The 19,335-nt window shown below is 37.5% G+C and overlaps 1 protein-coding gene across 1 annotated transcript in view; it reads left to right on the top strand.

Annotated features, from left to right (window-relative positions):
* Positions 1-5,987: 5,987 nt before the first annotated feature.
* Positions 5,988-19,335, top strand: part of EHBP1 (EH domain binding protein 1) — a gene marked incomplete at both ends in the record, with an annotated part of 72,070 nt that continues 58,722 nt past the window's right edge. Inside the window, 4 exons of the mRNA XM_008947911.1 lie at positions 5,988-6,166; positions 6,796-6,844; positions 12,678-13,592; positions 15,534-15,677. Coding sequence (XP_008946159.1) covers positions 5,988-6,166; positions 6,796-6,844; positions 12,678-13,592; positions 15,534-15,677 — 1,287 coding nt within the window. The remainder of the gene's footprint in view (positions 6,167-6,795; positions 6,845-12,677; positions 13,593-15,533; positions 15,678-19,335) is intronic.

Genomic DNA, 19,335 nt, shown 5'->3' with positions numbered 1-19,335 from the left:
GATATATACACTATATTAATGTAATATAGTATGTACATTTATTTTAATACATTAATTATGTATTACTATGATTTATATTAATGTGCTATATGTTTAATAGATATAAGTAGATATTATTTAACAAATATATTAAAAAATAAACAAAAAGCAACAACCTTTTGCCTTAAGCAATAAGCTAGGGACAGTGCAAGAAGACATGGTAATATTAGAATAAAAAATATCGACATCATCTTAGTTCGTGGGGTTGGAAAAGTTAAAGTTATGTGGGTAAAACTAACCTAAGCATGAGGTACTTGCTAAACTTTACAGGCTGGGTGCAGAAGGGCAACCACTCTGTAGGATTCAGCCGTGTACAGCACAGACTGTGTAAGGTTAAGAGTGAGTCAGCAAAGGAGAGCATCAAACTCCAGGAAGCTGTGGCTGTCTAGGAGAAGGAGCACAGTGATGGAGTCTTGTGGTGTGTTACTCAATGGCAGGCATTATCTTCATCAGTTCTCCCTTGGGCCCAAAGTATTCAGCATCATACAGCTTAGGACATGCGACTACATTGTCTGTCCAACAACAGCTGATAAAGTAAAAGCCTGTTGAAAGCACCAACACCCTCCTCCCACACTCAGGTATTTTCAGAGGCAAATCAGGGTGCATTAAACCTTGGAAAAGTTGTTTTGTTTCCCCAGCACATCACTTCTCTCCCCAGTGCTGCAAGCAAATGAATGCCTTTTTTACAAATGGGCATATTTGGAAAACTGCAGAGACCAGAATATCCAGGCAGCTTTGATTGCTTGCTTTTTCTTACCAGACTGAGAGGGTCCACTATTCTTGTTATCTAGAAAGTTATGTTTGTTCCGTATCCTGGCTTTTTAGGTAGCATGTATGTACTCCAACTGCTTTCCTTTCTTTTCCCAGGCATAGTTTGGAAAAGCTCTTTCCAGCCTCACCACCAAAATATCTAACAGGCAACTGAAAGCCCTTTAGAATTAAATGATTCCACCTATTTAACCAACAGTTAACTTGAGGCTTTTCCCAAGGATTTTACCTTCCTCCTCACCTTGCCAGATTCAAACATGAGAGCATCGTGTCAGCTCAGGCAGATGTCTAAATGTTAATGTTGTGATTGAATGTGGACTGTTTTGGTTGTGCTGAAATTAAACCTGTAAAATGATAAGCAATTAAAAGCTTATGCCTAAGCCTTTTAAGATGAAAGTTTATATTTTGTTACATATTCACATTAGCTGTAGGCACAATAAGAAGAGTGAGGCAGGCAAAGCTTTAAGATGTGTGATGGTAGGGAAATGTGGAGGTTACCTAAATACTTGTTATTAATCGTACAGAGCAAACAAATTCAATGAATCTGTAACTCACACCAGGCAGATGGGTTTTCAGATGCCCTTTATTTTTAGGGGCAGAAGGGACTAGAGACATTTTGTGTAATCATATACCAATGTTTTCTAATACAGGCATACATTTCCCTTACTAGAAGAAAAGAGCAGTGCCGCTTGTGTTTTGTTGTGTCACTGAAGCTATCCTAATGTTATGCTGACCTCCTACTTAAAACATAACGAGCCTAAACAAGGACCATCTCAGCACAGCTGGCTCGTGAGGATGGTATTTCTGTCTCTGGAATAACAGAAAGCAGTTTTATTCTGTCTTTGCAGACCAAATTTCCATATATTATTTTGGTCCTCATACTAGCTAAAAATCACCAAAAGCTGATACCTGGGCAGTTTCACAGCCCAGAATAAACAAAGTTAAATACACGTTGGACACATATAGACCTTGCCATAAATTTTATTACATGAAGCGTATTCAGTTTAGAATACTCCCAAATGAAGTCTTTCCCTTCAAAAACTCAGGAGCATCATCTTCATGATATAAAATTACCTATCTACCTGAAATATATTTGAATGTCTTGTTTCTATTGCACCTTTATACCATTTTTCAGACCTCTCAGTTCAGCTGAGCTTTCCAGACTTTTTCTGCATCCTGTCACATGCTGCACATTTTGTCTCACCTAGTCCTGTGCTATTTTCATTTACCTGATCTTGCATTTTAATGATTGCATGATTTTCAATGAACCCAGATAGCATTGTAGTTTTGAGAAGGGTAAAGTAAAATCTCTTAATTTGCTCAGTCAGGTAAGTAAGAGACTGTTGCCTGTACTTGCTTCTTGAGGAACAGAACTTGTCTGTTGATTGTTTGTAGGTCTTTCCTATTCTGACTTTCAGCCCTATCTCAATCTCAGCTTCCTCTCCTCCTGTAGTTAATTACCGTGCCTAGGTTGTTCTCTCAACTCCCTTCCTCTTTGGGGAGTTGTGTTCATTAATATAAAGCTCAAACCATTTAAGTCTTCCACCCAGATTCCCACATCTATGTACTTTTTTTGGTTTTCTTACTCCTCTCATCATCTTTCCCTTCCAGCCTTCAGCACTGCCTCTTGCTCTCTTTAAAATCCTCCACCCCCACGCAACCCGTCAAGAAGCTTCTGAGAGTTTCTCAGGCTGAGTCCCTGTGATCTTCATTCTGGCTGCTTCCCATTACCAGTTCCTGTTCTGGTTTTCTTCTTCTGAGCCTTGGTCTATATCTGTCAGAGATACAGCTCAACCCTCACTTCATGATCCATAAGTGCACCTGGTCCTGGGTTCCTGAGAGCAGCAAAACAATTTTTTAAGTATTTTGAAATGTAGGGAATGCAGCCTAGTATTCAAAGCTATTGTCCTCTTGTTTAACATAGAGTAATGGTCTGATGGGACAATATCCCAAGAGGAAAAAAGCATACACTATAAAACTTATTAACCTTCCAGAACATGTAAAAGAGGAATAAAACAAAGAGATTTCAGTGCTTGTGTTGACTGTGAAACAAAGATATCCTGAAGCTGGTGCTGACTTCAGCTGATAAATCCACCTGCATGCTGCAGCATCTAGATCTGAGCTAGCACATGAGGGACCAGCTCTGGAACTTCTGCATTTGTCAGGCAGTTAATCCACAGAATAAAAATCTATTACATTAGATCCAGTAACTTGTTGGTCAGCAAGCAGATCTGGTAATCTGTTGTGGCTGTCTCATGCAGCTTAGTGGCATTTCCAACTGAATTCTCAGGGACTTTGGCTTTTGAACTCGGAAAGCCAAGTCAGGACTACTGTGTGGCTTGGAAGAATTGTGTAGTTAGTGCCTTGAAAGAATTTATGTAAGAAAAAGCTAATTAAATTTTCATTGCATTTGATGAGTTTCTACCAATCCTGTAGAGCAAATATATGCCAGAAATAGGCACTTGGTAGTAATTGTGTTTGCACTGAACCTGTAACTAATATGTATAACCTACAGGTATTAAAAGAAAGTGTTCTTCATAATGATGCTTTACAAAAAAAATCAAAACTAACATTTGTTAACCCTTCTGAAGGGATGTCAGGTGCTTATGACCAGTTCTGCCATTACTCATATCTCCAGTGTATCTTGAGATGAATGTTTTTATTGTAGATTAAATAACAAAAGCTTTGACTCAGGTGATGAATAAGAGCATAACATCATCACGATATTAACTTCACTGTTATCCCAAAAACTTAGAGTGTTAAGCTGGGAAAGAAAGCTGTATATGATTTCTGCTTTATCAGCTACGGAGAGAAAACTATGTAAGTACATTGTGCACATCCTAAATCTTGAATATTATGGATAAAATACTTTTAGAAAGTGTGAAATAAATGGAAAGAAAGCTCCAACTTAAGTATAGGTTTTCAAGGAATTGTAACCTAGAGTTTTAAAAGTTGATAATTTATAAATAAAACGCAAAATTCTGCTAAATTTATTGATTTAATAGCTGTGAGTGTCCTTTTGTAAAACCTAGTTTTAAAATCAGTTACATCTTCAGTTTCTTAGATGTGTAGTTATGGCATTAGAATGGTAATATTGCCTAAGGCCACTTCAGGGGTAACCAGAAAGTATTTAGGTGATGACTGCAACTTTATAGTTGACATTTAATATACCTGCTGGTAAATAGTGCTCTATGGTTTGAAGTAGCTCTGTGTGTTAAGATTTTAAGATATAATTTTTCCATATAAAATCATAATAGCGTTCTTTTAACAATTTTCTCCCAACAGTGTTATTTCCTTATGTATAATTTAGACAGCAAATGTATTTTAAGTACTGTAGTATCTTAAATTTGGGGTCAGTGATTAGTTACTGCATCTTACAAAGTCATTTAAAAAAACAAAACAAAAACCATAACAAAACAGGAGAAAAACGTGATCTTAGTTACATCACTCTGCATCTGCAATAAGTCTCTGGCATCTCCTAAGGAGTATTTGGTTCTGATTAAAATCTGATGCATGGTGAAGAAAGTTTATCATTTATTGCTTCCCTGTTTAGCTTCATGTTTATTTTCTTACCTATTTTGTATATCCCTGTTAAGATTCAGTGTATATAGAGATATTTGTCTCATTCTGAACAGATTTGTTGGTACCGATTTGAATAACTGACAGGATTAAAGAAACACCCCAAACCACTTTTTAACAAGTTATTTTGTTCATTTGGTCCAGTATTTTAAAAGCTCTCAGCAAAGTATACATTTTGCACTTTCTAAATGAGTTGGAAGTGCTTCTATCTGATTATGTTTGTTTATGAAACAACTTTTTAGGGCTGTCATGGTAAGTGAAAAATTACTTTCCTTGTTCTGTACGTTTTCTTCCCCAGAAGCAGTGAAAACATAAATCAGTTTGTAGCTAGCAGCTAATTGCTTAGCACTGACTTACTTTAGTCAAGTGGGGGCATCGTTGGTCTTTCACAAATAGGTAATGTGGCCAAAAGGATTTGAACTTAAGTGGCTCTGATATAGTAAATTACTTGTTCTATTTTTATCTTAATTTGGGAACTCCGTAGCTATCGGATACATAAACAGCATGTTTGTTGTGTATGTGTGCTTTTAATTATATTACTGTGAAAAAATAAATGAGCTCAGCTCTTTCCCTGTAACTCGGATTTTGGATTTACGTCAGTCACATTCTGCCTGTTAATTACGTCTGAGAAGTTTTTCAAGTGACAATATTTTCCTGGTGAAATGAGTGCATATTTCTTGAAAATATCAGCTGCAGTCAGTTCTCTGAAATAAGTTCACTGCTGAATTTGAGAAATAGTGGGCAGTCTGACAAATGCCAAATGCTTGAAATATTTTGTTTCATTTTAATTCTTGGTTTGTGCTAACAAAAAAGTTACCAAAAGTGTCAAAATACCCTTTTGGGAAACAGTCATTATTAACTAATGATACTTGTTTAGAAACCATCCTCTAACCATTTACGGCTAAAATTCCTTTTCCACATACAAGACATAAAGCCTGGAAGAGGAAGATCTTTGGTATGGTTGGAAGAGGCAGTTTAGAAACCCTGTGCTGTAATTACCTTTATGCAATCACATACTTAAACAGGAAGAGCACAGCCAGAAACTTTACAGTGGAACCTGTATGAGATGAGCACATAACCATGAGTCGCAGGCACGGCGCCTTTCATCCCCATGCTGCAGTGGTAGATCACAGCTCGTAGCAGTAAACTCTGCCACTGCTATGCCTGGCTTCTGACTCAGTCCCAGTGTTATCTTCATTAAAAGCAAAAGGGCTTATGGGGATGCTTTTCCATGGCTGCATTTTGGGAAATCTTTTCAAGGGTGCGTGTCACGAGCTGTGCAGGACTATGCCTTAAGTATTTAAGCGTGATGTTTCCACTGGTACAATTCTTGGCCTGTTCTCCTATGTAGATCTGGAATCCCATATATCTACATCCCTTTGGAGACAAGTGCCAAGGGCGACGACTGGAGATAATAACTTGTGATTTGTGTCTTTTGCAAGTTACAGTCATTGTAAACTGACAGCTGTGAAGGACCTAAACTCACATCAAAGGATACAGATCATCTAGTTAGGTCAATTAATGTTAATTCTCATCTTGCATTAAATTCTTTTATCTTCTCTTTTTTCTTTCTTTTTTTTTTTTTTCTTTTTATTTTTCAGCCAAGCCCAATACCAAGTCCAATTTTGGGGAAAAAGCCAAACGCTAGTCAGTCACTGCTTGTGTGGTGCAAAGAAGTTACAAAAAACTATAGGGGAGTGAAAATCACCAATTTTACTACGTCGTGGAGAAACGGTTTATCCTTTTGTGCAATATTACATCACTTTAGACCAGACCTAATGTAAGTTGTATACTCTGTCTACATAAGCTAACTCTCCTAGAAATATGCAACATTTAAGTTTATGTAAAAATCAAAACCGTGTTTGTTTCAGAAATTGTTTTCACCAGTTTAAGCAGGGAACCATCCTTTCTAAGAAAACGGATTTATGAATGCTCAAACTTTATGACCTCCTTGCTCTCCCTCGTTGCATAAACAATTGTTTCTCCCCTCTCTGTGATTTGTTTTTCTTCTTCTTAATCTTATACAAAGAACTGACTTCAAGATGATTATGAAAATTGTGCCGGTGTTGAAATGAGATGAGAGGAATAAGCCTGTAGCTCTTTGTACGCTGACAAGGACGGATTACCTCCTGGTAAATTTGGTTGTCAAGGCCAGCCTCTAGTCCCTGCCTTAACTTCTTTTTTAGATGGAAAGCTTCAGGCGATGAAACATGTAATCGGCGTTTGTTTATTTATTTATTTATCTATTCCTTTAATTTTCCACACTATTAGTTTTGTTGATTGAATTGCTGTGAAATTGCTAGTTACTGTATGATATTATTGTATGTCAAATTTTTAGATTCAGTTTGTTTTAAAACTGCTGCTTTTATCAAATACTGTACATACCCACTGTGCCATTTTCCCCCTCAGTGACTACAAGTCCCTGAATCCTCAAGATATTAAAGAGAACAACAAAAAGGTAAGAACTGATGGAGGGGAAAAAAAAAAAAAAAAAAGAAAGGCATAGCTTCAATTTTGGCTTCACTGCAGGTTTTTATTAATTTTGGGAAAGTGTGGTTGTTTTGTAAGGTCATAACGGCGGCTCACAGAAGGTATTCAACCTCCCGCGGCTCAAATCGGATGCATTATTGACTCTCGTTTGTCATGGTCTTTAACATTCACAACAACTGCAAGGCTGGCATTAGAGTTTAATATTTGTATGGCCTACATTAGCTGTGAAAGCAGAGGAGAGAGCTGGCCAGCCTCCGGTGATCGCTACTCTGATTTTTTCCAGTCAGCCACGTAATTAAAAAAAATTAAAAACGTAACTGCTCTTGAACTGTGGTACGCAAGAATTCTCTTTCTGTTGCTTTAATAAGGCTCTCTGTGACAGTCACGGCTGATGTTGCTTTGATGATGATTTTTATATTCTCAAAGATGAAATTTTACACCTACTTTTATACTGCACCAGCTGAGTGTACGCAACATGGGAAATTTAGGATAAAAAGTATTGAGGCAATTCTTTGCAAATAAATATTAACAAAATAGTTTAAAGCATTGTGCTAAGCAGCTGTTTTAAACCACTCTTTGTACCTTTGTGATGCAAAGATGGAAAAAGTTTCTCTGAAAGAAGCAGAAGCTTGGTTTGAGAATCACCAGAAGACTTTTTATTCCTGCTCACTATTTTAGACATGTTATAAGCTTCGGTTGGACCCTAGCGACATGTTTAGAAATGATAATTTTCATGTGAGTCACTGATAATAAAATTGTTCTGAAGATGATCTGAAAATTATTTTTAAGTAGCTGACTTCTCAATTCTGTTTTTATTTTTATACCACTTTCAATGCACTAAATTTAATTGGGATGAAGGTATCAAACTATGCTCTGAATAAATTAATTAGGTTCAATATTATATAGCAGATGTAAGTAAAAAGTAGTAGATGGTAGATACGTGGAATTTCAGAAAGTTCTTTGTTAAAAGTAGTTTGTGTTTAGGCTAATTTCATTTTAATGTGCCTGCACAGTGTTAGCCAGGGAGTTACTTGTCTTTTAAATAATACGTAAATATTATAAATACTGAAATATCTCTGAACTCCTGTTATCTAATGAGTGATTTGGGCAATGATATCTTTTTCATAATAATATGGGGGTCTTATGATGACCTAAGTGGATTATCCATGACATCACAGTGTTTTCTGTGACCATATGTTTTTGTACTTCAGGTTTTGTTGAGTGTCTGAGCTAATTAAGCCGGATTATAAAAAAAGAAAGAATAGATTATTAATTAAAAACGTTAGCAGGACGATCAGTCATCTTTTCTTTATGAGACTGTGATGGCAAGCGGTGAACTTTTTAGCCCTTCTCTCTAACAGGATATAGTTCCCAGGATTGAAGAAGTAATGATTGTTGTTATTGTGCAGTTTTTTTCTTTCATCACTTTGCAAGCCTTTGCCTGACAGCTACATTGAGTATCTCAGTTGCTTCCTGCAGATTTATTTCCTGGTCTCACACAGTTCTGCCTGATAACCCCGTGTGCCCTTGGTTGGAGTGAATGCAGCACTGGCAACAATGGCTGCCTATAAATTCCATGCAGATATGTAACACATTTGACAATGATTCCTCCTAACCAATTAAAATAACATCTATGGATGAATAGGACAATTTTCTTTGTCTGAAGCAGCTCTTTTTTTTTTTTTTCCCTCCCTCTTCGCAGTTAAGGAGGTAAGAGGTGACTGTGACCATAGATTAAAGGTTAAACCATAAGCACATATCTTTTAGAAATGCGTGACCTCGTTTGTATTTTAATAAAAAAAGAAGAAATCTTAAGAGACAACTATTTCAGTGCAATTACTGTGTATAATTACACATTGAAACGCACTGTTACAAAGGCACATCGTTGGGGCTTCTTTATAACGCACACAAGTCATTTGCCAAACTGGTGCTGACACTGAGGCTGAATAAAAAAGGGTATTTACCTGTGACATCTGATCTCGGCCAATACGTCAGTGTGTTACATAGTTGGGAAATGGTTGGAATACTGCCTGTGGTGTTTGTGCTGATGGATCTCAATTGATGTCTGTCAATCAACTTGTCAGTGAGTTTTTAAAAAGGGAAAAAAAAAAAAACCAAACAAACAACTACTCCAGATTACATGAGCATCAGTCAGAATTCAGCTATATTTTTGATGCATTGTGTTCATTGCACATTTCGGTTTCTATGAGGAACAAAAGAGAAACCAGGATTATCTTTGAGAAAGCTGAAAACATTAGAGGGGTACATTCCCAGCTGGTCCAAAGTGTTTTGATTCTACTTAAACGTCATATATAGCTCACTATTCATGTAGCCTTCCCAAGAACATTAACCAACTAATTTTATTCACTACATTAATTTGATTATTAGGAAATAATAACAAAAAATGTGTTAAAATTGCAGTGTACTAGGAGTCTAGTCCCTTATCAGGAACAGAAATTTTTCATATTGCTAATAACATGCCTGCACTTTAAAAATGTAAGCTACTAAACTACACTTGGCTGGAGCTTGGAGGGGATGAAAGAACAAGAAGTGGAAGGGCACAACAGTATGGTTCTAATAATGAACTTCTGGTTTTAATTACTTCATTGTTTAGAGAAGCTTGTTTCATTTGAGGGATTATGGTGTGGAAATAGTAATCTGGATGTTTGGTTGGCACTCTCAATTTTTGTCATGCCTTTTTTTTTTAAGTTTTTTTACCAGTTCTTGACCATTTCTACTAAATTCCTCAATAAATTTAAAACCTTTTGTCCTCACAAAATACTCCATTTTGCAAGGAAGGAATCCTTTCAGAATATACCTTTAAAGAGAAGAATTCAGAATTTCAGGGATAGCATTGAGTCAAACCAGAAAAAAATCCCTTACCTTTAAGCTGGAAGCTGTATTTTTGTAACCGATGCTTGCTTCTACTTGATTCCACAAAATCATAACCACATTTTAGCTTGTGTCTGTAAGACTTGCTTGTTGACCTCAGTGGGGTCATGCAGGAGCATATTTAAACACGCATATAAACATTTGTGAAATTAAGGCTTAGTTATGCCTGTTTAACAAAATGTAATTTGACTTGGAAAATTTACTCATTAATACCATGTTACAAACTAGTTACAAGCTAGTTAGAAACACCAGACATTTATAAATGTGCTGGAATATGAAGAAGCTCCCAGCTTTTCTAACAGTGAAGGAGAACCCATCATATGCTGCTATATGGACACATACAGAACATACCACTGCAATTTATAGAACTAATTTGCATGCCAACCTAGATATCTAGTGTACTTTAAAAGGGCAGAAGCAAGAATGTACATCATTCAGAATGAGAAGGAACGAGCATGGGAAATAACTACCTGACATCAGTGGGAAACTATTGTGTTTAATGCAGAGCATCACCAGAAGAATTAAAACTCACAGTAAAACGTGAAAGAATATCTGTCGTTCCAAATTCGGTCCTTCTGCTGTAGTGTTACCTTTTCTAAGCAAGTGCCTTTCCTGACAACTCTGAAACATTGTCCCCACCTTCATTTTAGAGACCCTGGGAGATATTCTTCGGATTTAGTTATATTAGCATATAAATAAGAAATTAAGAGTATAAAAGAGTTCAGGTCAAGTCATGTCTATGGGCTTTGGCTGCTGTGGACTGCTAAGCCCATCCCTAGGTCCTTTCCTTCTTCAGATGGCAACTCCCACTACCTTCAGTGTCGGGTAGCAGGTTATTTATGGCACTGAAATTAGCACTGACCCACTTAATCAAACAATAAATCCTTAGTGTTACCTTTGCTCCACAGGACAACACAGCTGGCTCACTGTGCTTTCAGACCCAGCCTCACATGCTAGCATATGAGCCTTCATCATTCCCAGTACCTGCCACAGCTTAGGCAGCCCACCCAAATCTCAGCACTGCTCTCCTTCAACTCTCCTTTCTCTGTGTTCCTCACATCTGTTCAGTTCCACCTCTCTTGTCACCCTCCCTTCCATATCCAGCCTGATCCTACTCCTCCAGCTTTGTATCCCCAAACCAAGTAAATGGCAGCTTTCCCTCTTCTGCCATCCAGGTCTTTCTGTTCCCTCCCACCCGTCATTTTCCTGCTATTCTGCTCCATCTGGAGCTTTGTATCAGCAAATGCAGCAGTCACGTTTTCCACTGCTACTTGATATCTAAGCACAGCTCTGCTTTTATAAATGGCATAACAATTTCTCATAATGAACCTTCTCAAGAAATGATACCCCACCAAAGACCAGCAATGATTTTAGGCCAAATAATTTTGCACAGGGAGAGCCAGAAGGGCTTAAAAATAAATTATTCAGATAATTTCTATGTCTAGATAAACTCTGTGAATCATTTGTTATAGTGATATAAAAATTACTTTGCCAAAAATGGTTTGGCAGGTTGTACCTGAGCATGAGGGGAAGCATACAAAATTTCAGGAAGACAAATTCCAGCTCTCAGGAGAAGGGTTTGAAAAGTGGCTGAAATGAAAACTGGTTGACCCTCAAACAGGGAATGAGAGATTCCTTTTTTCAGAACAAGTAAAATAACTGGGTCTGCCAGGAGCCAGCCAGGCCAGACCCACACTCTTAACTCACTGTTGAACATTTACTAGTAAGAAAATCAAGAGAATAAAAAAACCATAATGGATTTCTCTTCTCTTTCTTTCTTCCACCCTTTTAAAACTAAATAAATTATGGAAATATCGTAGAACTGGGGTAGAGTTGGAGCCAGTGATGTGTGTCATTGTTTCCTTGCGAAAAGACAGGTTCTTGTCTATGTCTTAAACTTAGCATCCATTTTGTTCAAAATAGTGTAGGAACCACTGTGAACATTTTAAACCCCTTCAGAAGAGGGTGGAAAGACTGCAGAATTACTGGGGGAGGAGAAGTCCGAGTGCTTTAACTGAGTGCATCTACACTAACAGGAGGCCTTTTTAAAGTCTTCCTTGAAACACAATATTTTCGTCCAGGGTTAATCCAGGATAGTAATAATTAATTGTAAATTGAGAAACGGCTTTAATTCTTCAAAACTAGAAAAACCTGATGCACCAAGCCCACTCAGTTAAGGAGCCAGCAGAAAGAAGACAATGTGGCCTCACAAAGTGGAAGGCTTGCAAACTGTTTAGCTTTTAGAAATCAAAGTTAAATGGGAATTAAATTCACTCTCTCTTTCTTATAAATTTAGCGTCAACAATTGTTTTTAAAATGCATTTGTTTGCTGGGTTGATGTGATTTATGTCTTGTATCAAGTAATCTGTGATGGTGTTCTTTTGGGCTATCTGGACATAGTTTTTCATCAACACAAATCACTGCAATTACATGACCAGTAGAAGGGAGAAGGTTGATCACCAGTGATAAAGCCCAAGATGGATTAGTGTCGTGTTTCTTATATCTTTGTTCTTTATCTTAAAAAGCCATCCTTAGCTGCTTTTTTTTCTGGTCCAACTCTTAACACTTTTTTTATTTGCTTGTTTCCTGCTACTTGAGTGAGAACCATTTAAGATACTGGTAGGTTTTCCTAGTGGGAACAGAAAGGCTTTTAAGTTGCAGTTTCATTAACAGCTTTTTACTCATGAAAGTGGCATAATTTTGAGATTTCAGTCTAGTGTGGTACTGAGGTATGTTTAAAAATTTAAAACAATGCCATTTGAGTGTTTTTATTAGTCACACTTGAACCCACACTGTTCCTGTAATAGCAGATATGTTTTAGGCTTATTTATTGTGGCTGTGTCTTCTTGAAATGTTATGATATGTAAGAAACTGCTGCATTCTCACCTTTATTTTGTCTGTTTTTAAAGGCATACGACGGGTTTGCCAGTTTAGGAATATCGCGATTGCTGGAACCTTCTGACATGGTTTTGTTAGCGATACCTGACAAACTGACTGTTATGACCTATCTCTATCAAATAAGGGCACATTTCTGTGGCCAGGAATTAAACGTAGTTCAGATAGAGGAGAACAGTAGCAAAAGCACATACAAAGTGGGTAACTATGAAACGGACACAAACAGTTCTGTCGACCAGGAAAAATTCTACGCAGAGCTGAGCGACCTGAACCGGGAGCCCGAGCTACAGCCGCCAGACGGTGGCTTGGCAGACTTTGCTTCCCAGGACGACTCCGTGTTTGTAAATGACAGTGGTGTTGGCGAATCGGAGAGCGAGCACCAGACTCCCGATGACCATTTAAGCCCAAGCACAGCTTCCCCTTCTTCTCGTAGGACTCGAAGTGACACTGATCCACAGAAATCCCAGCAGAGCTCTGGAAGGACTTCTGCGTCTGAAGATGTTGGGAAGTGCAGCAGTACAGATACAATGCAAGCACAGCCTACACTGGGAAGGAAGAAATTGCTGATAGCTGACACTTTGGACTTGAGTGACTTGGCACATGTCAGTGATCAAAAAGAGGACGTGTCTCCCACGGTTGCCTGTGAAGATAATGACAAGAAGAGACACCAGAGCTCAGACAGTACCATTGGTTTCTCAGAGCAAGAAAAGCTGGGAGGTATAGGATCTACAGAGAGCACAAGAGCAGATCCCAGTTTGCCTGTCACAAAGCCGAGCTTATCTCCTACTTCGAAGCTCGGATACCCTTATAATAAGGATATGGATCTTGCAAAGAAGCCACATGCTTCTCCGAGGCAAACAGAATCTGATTCTGACAGTGATAGCAGAACAGCTTTAAATCATGCAGATCAAACTGCTAAAACAGCCCAGGTAAGAAATTTAAACTTTCTTACACCTGTGAGTAAGGATGGAGATGCTGCTCAAGTTCTTTCTCTGTGTTTGTAATTTAGACCATGTCTTCAGTATAAATGGGGAGGTGAATGGTGTATTTTTAATGTTGAGCAATAAATACGTTGACTGAAACGTAGGTAGTGTTGAAAAAGAGCCATTACATGAAAAAAATATTTATTGCAATTGTCCTAATGTTAATGTTTCCAATCTCTCTCCAACTAAAAGAAATGGTATTTTTATTTGTCTCAGAGAAGATGGCTCCAAGGCTTTTGCCACTAAGTTGCCACTTGCCACTGGGCAAGGCAACACCTTTCTTCTGAGTATTGCACACTGAAACAAAAACTGGAAGAAGACTCATTGGTCCATATTAAAAAAATGTAAAGTTCTGAAAATCTTATACCAAAGATATTTCAAAGTCTTGTCTGAGAAACCACACCACCTGGTGAACACAGCCACAGTGGTGAGGTAGAAACTCCAGAATATTGTTATGCTGTTCATTGATTGGCCGTAAGCATGTTACTTAACCACAGTATCACTTTCCTTTCTACAAAGCTAAAAAGTATATGCCCACTTACCTTGCAGATTTGTTGTGATGATGGAAGTATTATGCTGAGTATTATAGGTAAAGCATATCATTACCAAAAATATGTAAAAAATTTTACTAGCCCTTTTTACAAAAGTACCAAAGAAGGCTTATAATTTTACCCTTGCAAAGGGCTTTCTGGAATTTTGGCTTTGTGCTATTAGCTCTGATAAAAAAAAGAGTGTAGCCAGTCTTTTGGTAGTTGGATCGCTTCAAATATGTTTAAGGTTTTTTGTTTTTTTCATAAAAACTCATTGTTTTGCAGAAGTTGTCCATAGATGGATGACAATGGCCAAATATTAGTTCCATAGCTAGCTAATTTCTTTCCTTTAGAAGCAAAGTCTCATGAAGTTTCTCTTCACCATCAACATGTGTTAAAGGGTGTTATGTCATGTGCCAAGAAAAAGGCAGAAACAACTTTAAAGATGGTTCTGTTGTTAACCACTTGTGCATTTGCACGTAGTAATAAAATGTCAGCTGTGAGCCTCAGTTTTAACCTTGAACACTCAGTTGTTGGTTAGAGACAACTATCTCAATTTCCATGTGGTTGTTGCAGGAGCACAGCCTGCAACATCTGTCCCAGCTATACTTCATATAAAGGCCTAGAGACACGTTTTCCCATCTGCCTTCGCTAAGAAGTCAGTGCCTGGGAGCTGCCCATGCTGCCTATGCAGAAGCCCCCACTCTGTAATTTCTACTCTGCAATATAATTGATCATGCATATGAAGAAAGGACTTTCTTGTGGGTATTCATAAATGAAGTAGAAGCAGATATTTTCACAGTTTTTCTACCTTCTACCCAGCCTCTTTGTGTTCAGTTTAAGTTATAAATGGGCGATGCCTATAGAAGTAGCCAACGAGGCATTATATTTGCGTACATATTAAAGTAAATAAGTAAACACATAGCACATTTAACCTAACTTCTGTGAAGCCAATTATTTTTTTTCCAGAGTTACCGTTTAAAGGCATTAAAATGTTGTGGGTTTGTTTTTTTTTTTTTTTAATTTTTTAAAAATGGATCAAAATGGATCAAAAAATATAATACATTTTATATTATATAATTGTATTTGTCAAAAAAGGATAGAAATTAAGTTTTAAGGGAAGGGGAGAGAACTCTTACATTATGGAGGCCTATGACTTTTTTTTTTTTTTTTTTGATTTTACATTTTGATCATCTTTACTTTTCATTTTGGTAGAATGCTCTGTCACCTCATGAAGCTGTAACCCGTGTGACTCCTGACCCTTGTTGTATAGGAGGGCTCCCGGCTATTAACTGCTGTGTAAACGTTAAGTACCCAGAGGCTGCTTTGCTGTTAATGATATTTCTTTATTTTTAAGCAACGTATGTTGTCAAGACAGGAAGAACTTAAAGAACGGGCAAGAGTTCTGCTTGAGCAAGCAAGAAGAGATGCAGCTTTAAAGGCAGGGAATAAGCAACTAACCAATATGGTCATCCCAGCCCGCAATAAGCAGCTGAATGATGTAAGAAGTACTGGCCAGTATGGCAGCTTACACAGTTAACATCTATTGCATGTGCTTTTGTGGAGGGCGTGTACTTGCAGAGTATTTCTTTTCCACACCGAGTTGCTCTGATGTGTCATGTACCCTTAGTTCACTTTTAAAGCCTGTTTCTCCTGCCGTTATGGCCAACAGAAAGATGCCTTAGACTTCACTGGAAGCAGAGGTCTGAGAGCACCTTCTTTGATTGGCACTGCTGTTTCTAATGGGACAAGAAACAAAAGTTACTTGTTAAATGATAGTGAAGTAATTTATGCTATTTTTGATTACTTCTTTTTTTTCAGTTAATGTAAATGCATTCCCTGAGCCTGTGATGTCAGCTACTTGCTGCTTCATAAGTGTTGTTGCAGTGAATGAAGCTGCTTGTGACAGTCTTGTAAAAGAGTTGATGGCACAATTCCTTTTTATCACCCAAGTTGATTGTGCTGGTGAGATGGGAAAGTGGAGCTGGGGAATGAGCTCCAGTGTTGAAGCAGTTATGGCTGCACCTCCAGTGGCCTCCGTGGTGACCTGGAAGGATGCATACTCTCTGGAGATTAAAGCTAATTAATTTTTATGCAGACCTTTGCAATGCGGGTTTTGTGATTCTAACTATTGTGCATTAGAGACTGTACTGGCAACTCAGAATGTAAATGTAACTGAAAAATAATGATACAGAGAAAGGCTTGAATCGTTACTGATTCACATCTTTCAGAGCCTAGTCCTGAGGGGCAGATTCTGCTTTTTACATAAATGGGATCATACAATCAAAAAATGAAGAGAATGATTTACATGTCTTCTTTCATTCTCTTAACTGTCTTGGATCCATGCTGTACTTTTTTTTTTTTCTTAACAATTCCTCTCCCCAAACTGGTGCTTCTTTTTTCCTTCAAAGTATATTCATATATGCAGACAAGTCATATTTGTATAATGATAATATAATGTTATATAACCCTTTTTTATTACTTTGTATTTAATTTTTTCCTAGATAAGTATATTTTAGTATAAATTCCACTGTTTTTTTTTAAAATTAGTTTTTCATAAAGCAAACACCACTTGAGGAGAGATACTGTAGGCAACTACACAAGCAGGAACAACTGTAACTGAAGTTGCCTAACGTTTTTTATAACAAGCCCCTATTTTCAAAGGTTTTACAAGTTTACTAGTATTTAATTGTTTGATCTGAAATTTTCCCTGTCAGTTCTCTGCCTCAGGGTAATTTTTTTTATTTTTTTTTTTTACTTCAAAAAAACCCTCTTCAACTGTTTCTCTGTGTTAAGTTGGATAAAGCCTTGTTTTATCCATGTTAAAAAATGTCTTAGGGGAAGTAGGTTCCATCCCCTTGAAAAATCTCTTCAAAACAATCAAAGTTGTATTAATAGCACCATCTTGTCAGAAAGCCTTGAAGTTCAGAAAAGTTGGTGTCAGTAAAAATTGACTGTATGGGCACAGCACAGCAAGAGCATCTCTTACTGTTTCTCCCCTAAGGATCACTGCCCCTTCTGATGCAGATCACAGTATTGGAAAGCAAAACTTTTCTTTTAGACTCAAACTCCTGCTGATGAAATCCAAACAGGAGGAAAAGCAGCTACCCCACTGGCATGCAGAGGAAAGATGCCTCGGGTAGGTGGCGAGGAGGTAGATGGTAATGCAAAGTTAGACAAAAATGAAAACTCTGTCTAGGCCAGGATGGAGTTTTCAGGGTGAGAATCAGGATTGTGTAGGTCAGGCAGCCAGATCACCCATGAGACCTTATTTCATTTATTAGAGAAGCTGAAAAATGCATTAGAAACCTGCAGGAAAGGGAAGGGCAGTCTTCCCTTAGGCTGCGCTGCAGAGCCAAAGTTTCTTGCTGCCTCGGTCAGAAGCTATTTACAGTTTTGGGAAAGTACCTTCAGTCCTCGAGGTGGTGGGTTCCTTGATTTCTGATTTCCAACCCAAGATTCTTGGGGAGTGATTTCTGGAAGTTTTGAATGCACCCTACTGTAGCCAAGTCAAGGAGAACCATGCTGTGAACAAATGGTCCTGGCCCCTCTGAAATCCTGTGTGCTCTGAGCAAACACGTAATGGTCACTCTTGACCTGAGCTGACTGTGATGTAAGAGCAACAAAAGCTCCTCAGCTCAGAAGGCTGTTATGAAGATGTAATTTGGAAACTCTTGGATGTGATATTGAAGTGTGCCACAGAAATGCTCTAGAAGAAATTAATAATTCTTTGTTCAGAGAAACTTGTATGTAACGTATTTTAAATGAGGTGTAAGGCAGTTAATTACTAGTGTAAAGTGAGATATTGAACAGTTGTTCATTCACTGAACATTATTAATCATGGGCACTGAAAAAGACAAGTATCCTGGAGGGAAAATACAGGGGTTGTGCAATTAAGGACTATATGATGTAAGAACCAATGCAAGGTTGTACAGTGAGTGTAATTTTGACATTTTCTAACTTGAGTGCTTGACTTACCAAGCTTAACGTTCTCCTAATGCGTTTCAGTGGGAAACACACATTGTGAAAGGAGTGTCTTTAATGGAAGCTGGTGTAGTATTCATATTTCATACATTATATTAAATTGATATATGATATATAAAGCTGTCTATAACATACACATTATACACATATCCATACATGTATATGTTCTGAATGAGAATGTATATATGTGTCAACGTATATAATGATAAGATAAAATACATTGATTTCTGTTTAACATATTGGATCTTCACAGAGGTGGACACTTGTTTGATGTAGTTGTACCAGTTTACATTGTTTATTCGATTGTTAGAAAATAGTACTTATTTCTATTCAGTATTTTTTTATCATTTAGACTAATAACAAGAACTTAAAGCAGTGTTGTGTGTGTCAGTGTGAGGTAATGTGTAAGTAGAGTATTATCCAAATGAGGGCTATGATAATGAGAATCAGTTTTTAGTAATGGGAATTGGACTAGCCTTGGTTTTGGGATAGATTGAGAGGGATTCAAAATAACATGGTTTGAAATAGGAAGATCTAATTTTAAATAAGAAAATTTGAGAGATAGTCCAAGGCAGATACTTTCAAAAGTAACTCTTGAAGCTTGCAATTGCACTTCTTGATACTTTCACAAAAATAGCTTTAAGCAGCCCAGCCTTTCAGAGTGTGCTCTGAAAATCAGTCATTTAACCTAAGCCTGAAGAGTCATTAGTTAATTCTGAAAATCTTGTCTTGTAGGCCTTGCTGTTACCACTTCACATCTGTCACAGGAGAGCTCTGAATCAAATTTCTTAGCAAACAAGTGAGAACATTGTACAATGTGAGGGGTTGTATTGCTGCGTGAGATCAACAAAAGGGAGGAAATTTCCAAGTCTGTTCCATGGTCGTAAATGCAGGTTACTTCTTATGTGCTCAGCTGATTTGTTATGGTGAAAGTATTTCTTTAAAAAAAAAAAAAAGAGTTCTTCTTTCTCCTCTAAGAATAGAGTCTTAAACCTTCTTCAGCTTAAGCCTTATCCTTCCTCTAGTAGAACCTGCGTTGTGGGTTTTTTTCAGTAGTTATGTACTCTGGCTTTGCTTTTCTTTTTTCCGTTTTCTTTTTCCCTGTTTTTTAAATCTCTGTTGTCTCTTTATTGACCACTTATCTGGCCTCTTATGAAGTAGTATGTTCCTTTTTC

Source organism: Merops nubicus, unplaced genomic scaffold (assembly GCF_000691845.1).
Source record: "Merops nubicus isolate BGI_N331 unplaced genomic scaffold, ASM69184v1 scaffold40919, whole genome shotgun sequence".
Taxonomy (NCBI): domain Eukaryota; kingdom Metazoa; phylum Chordata; class Aves; order Coraciiformes; family Meropidae; genus Merops; species Merops nubicus.
Note: the sequence above shows the minus strand (reverse complement) of the source record. Positions and strands in the feature narration are given on the sequence as shown.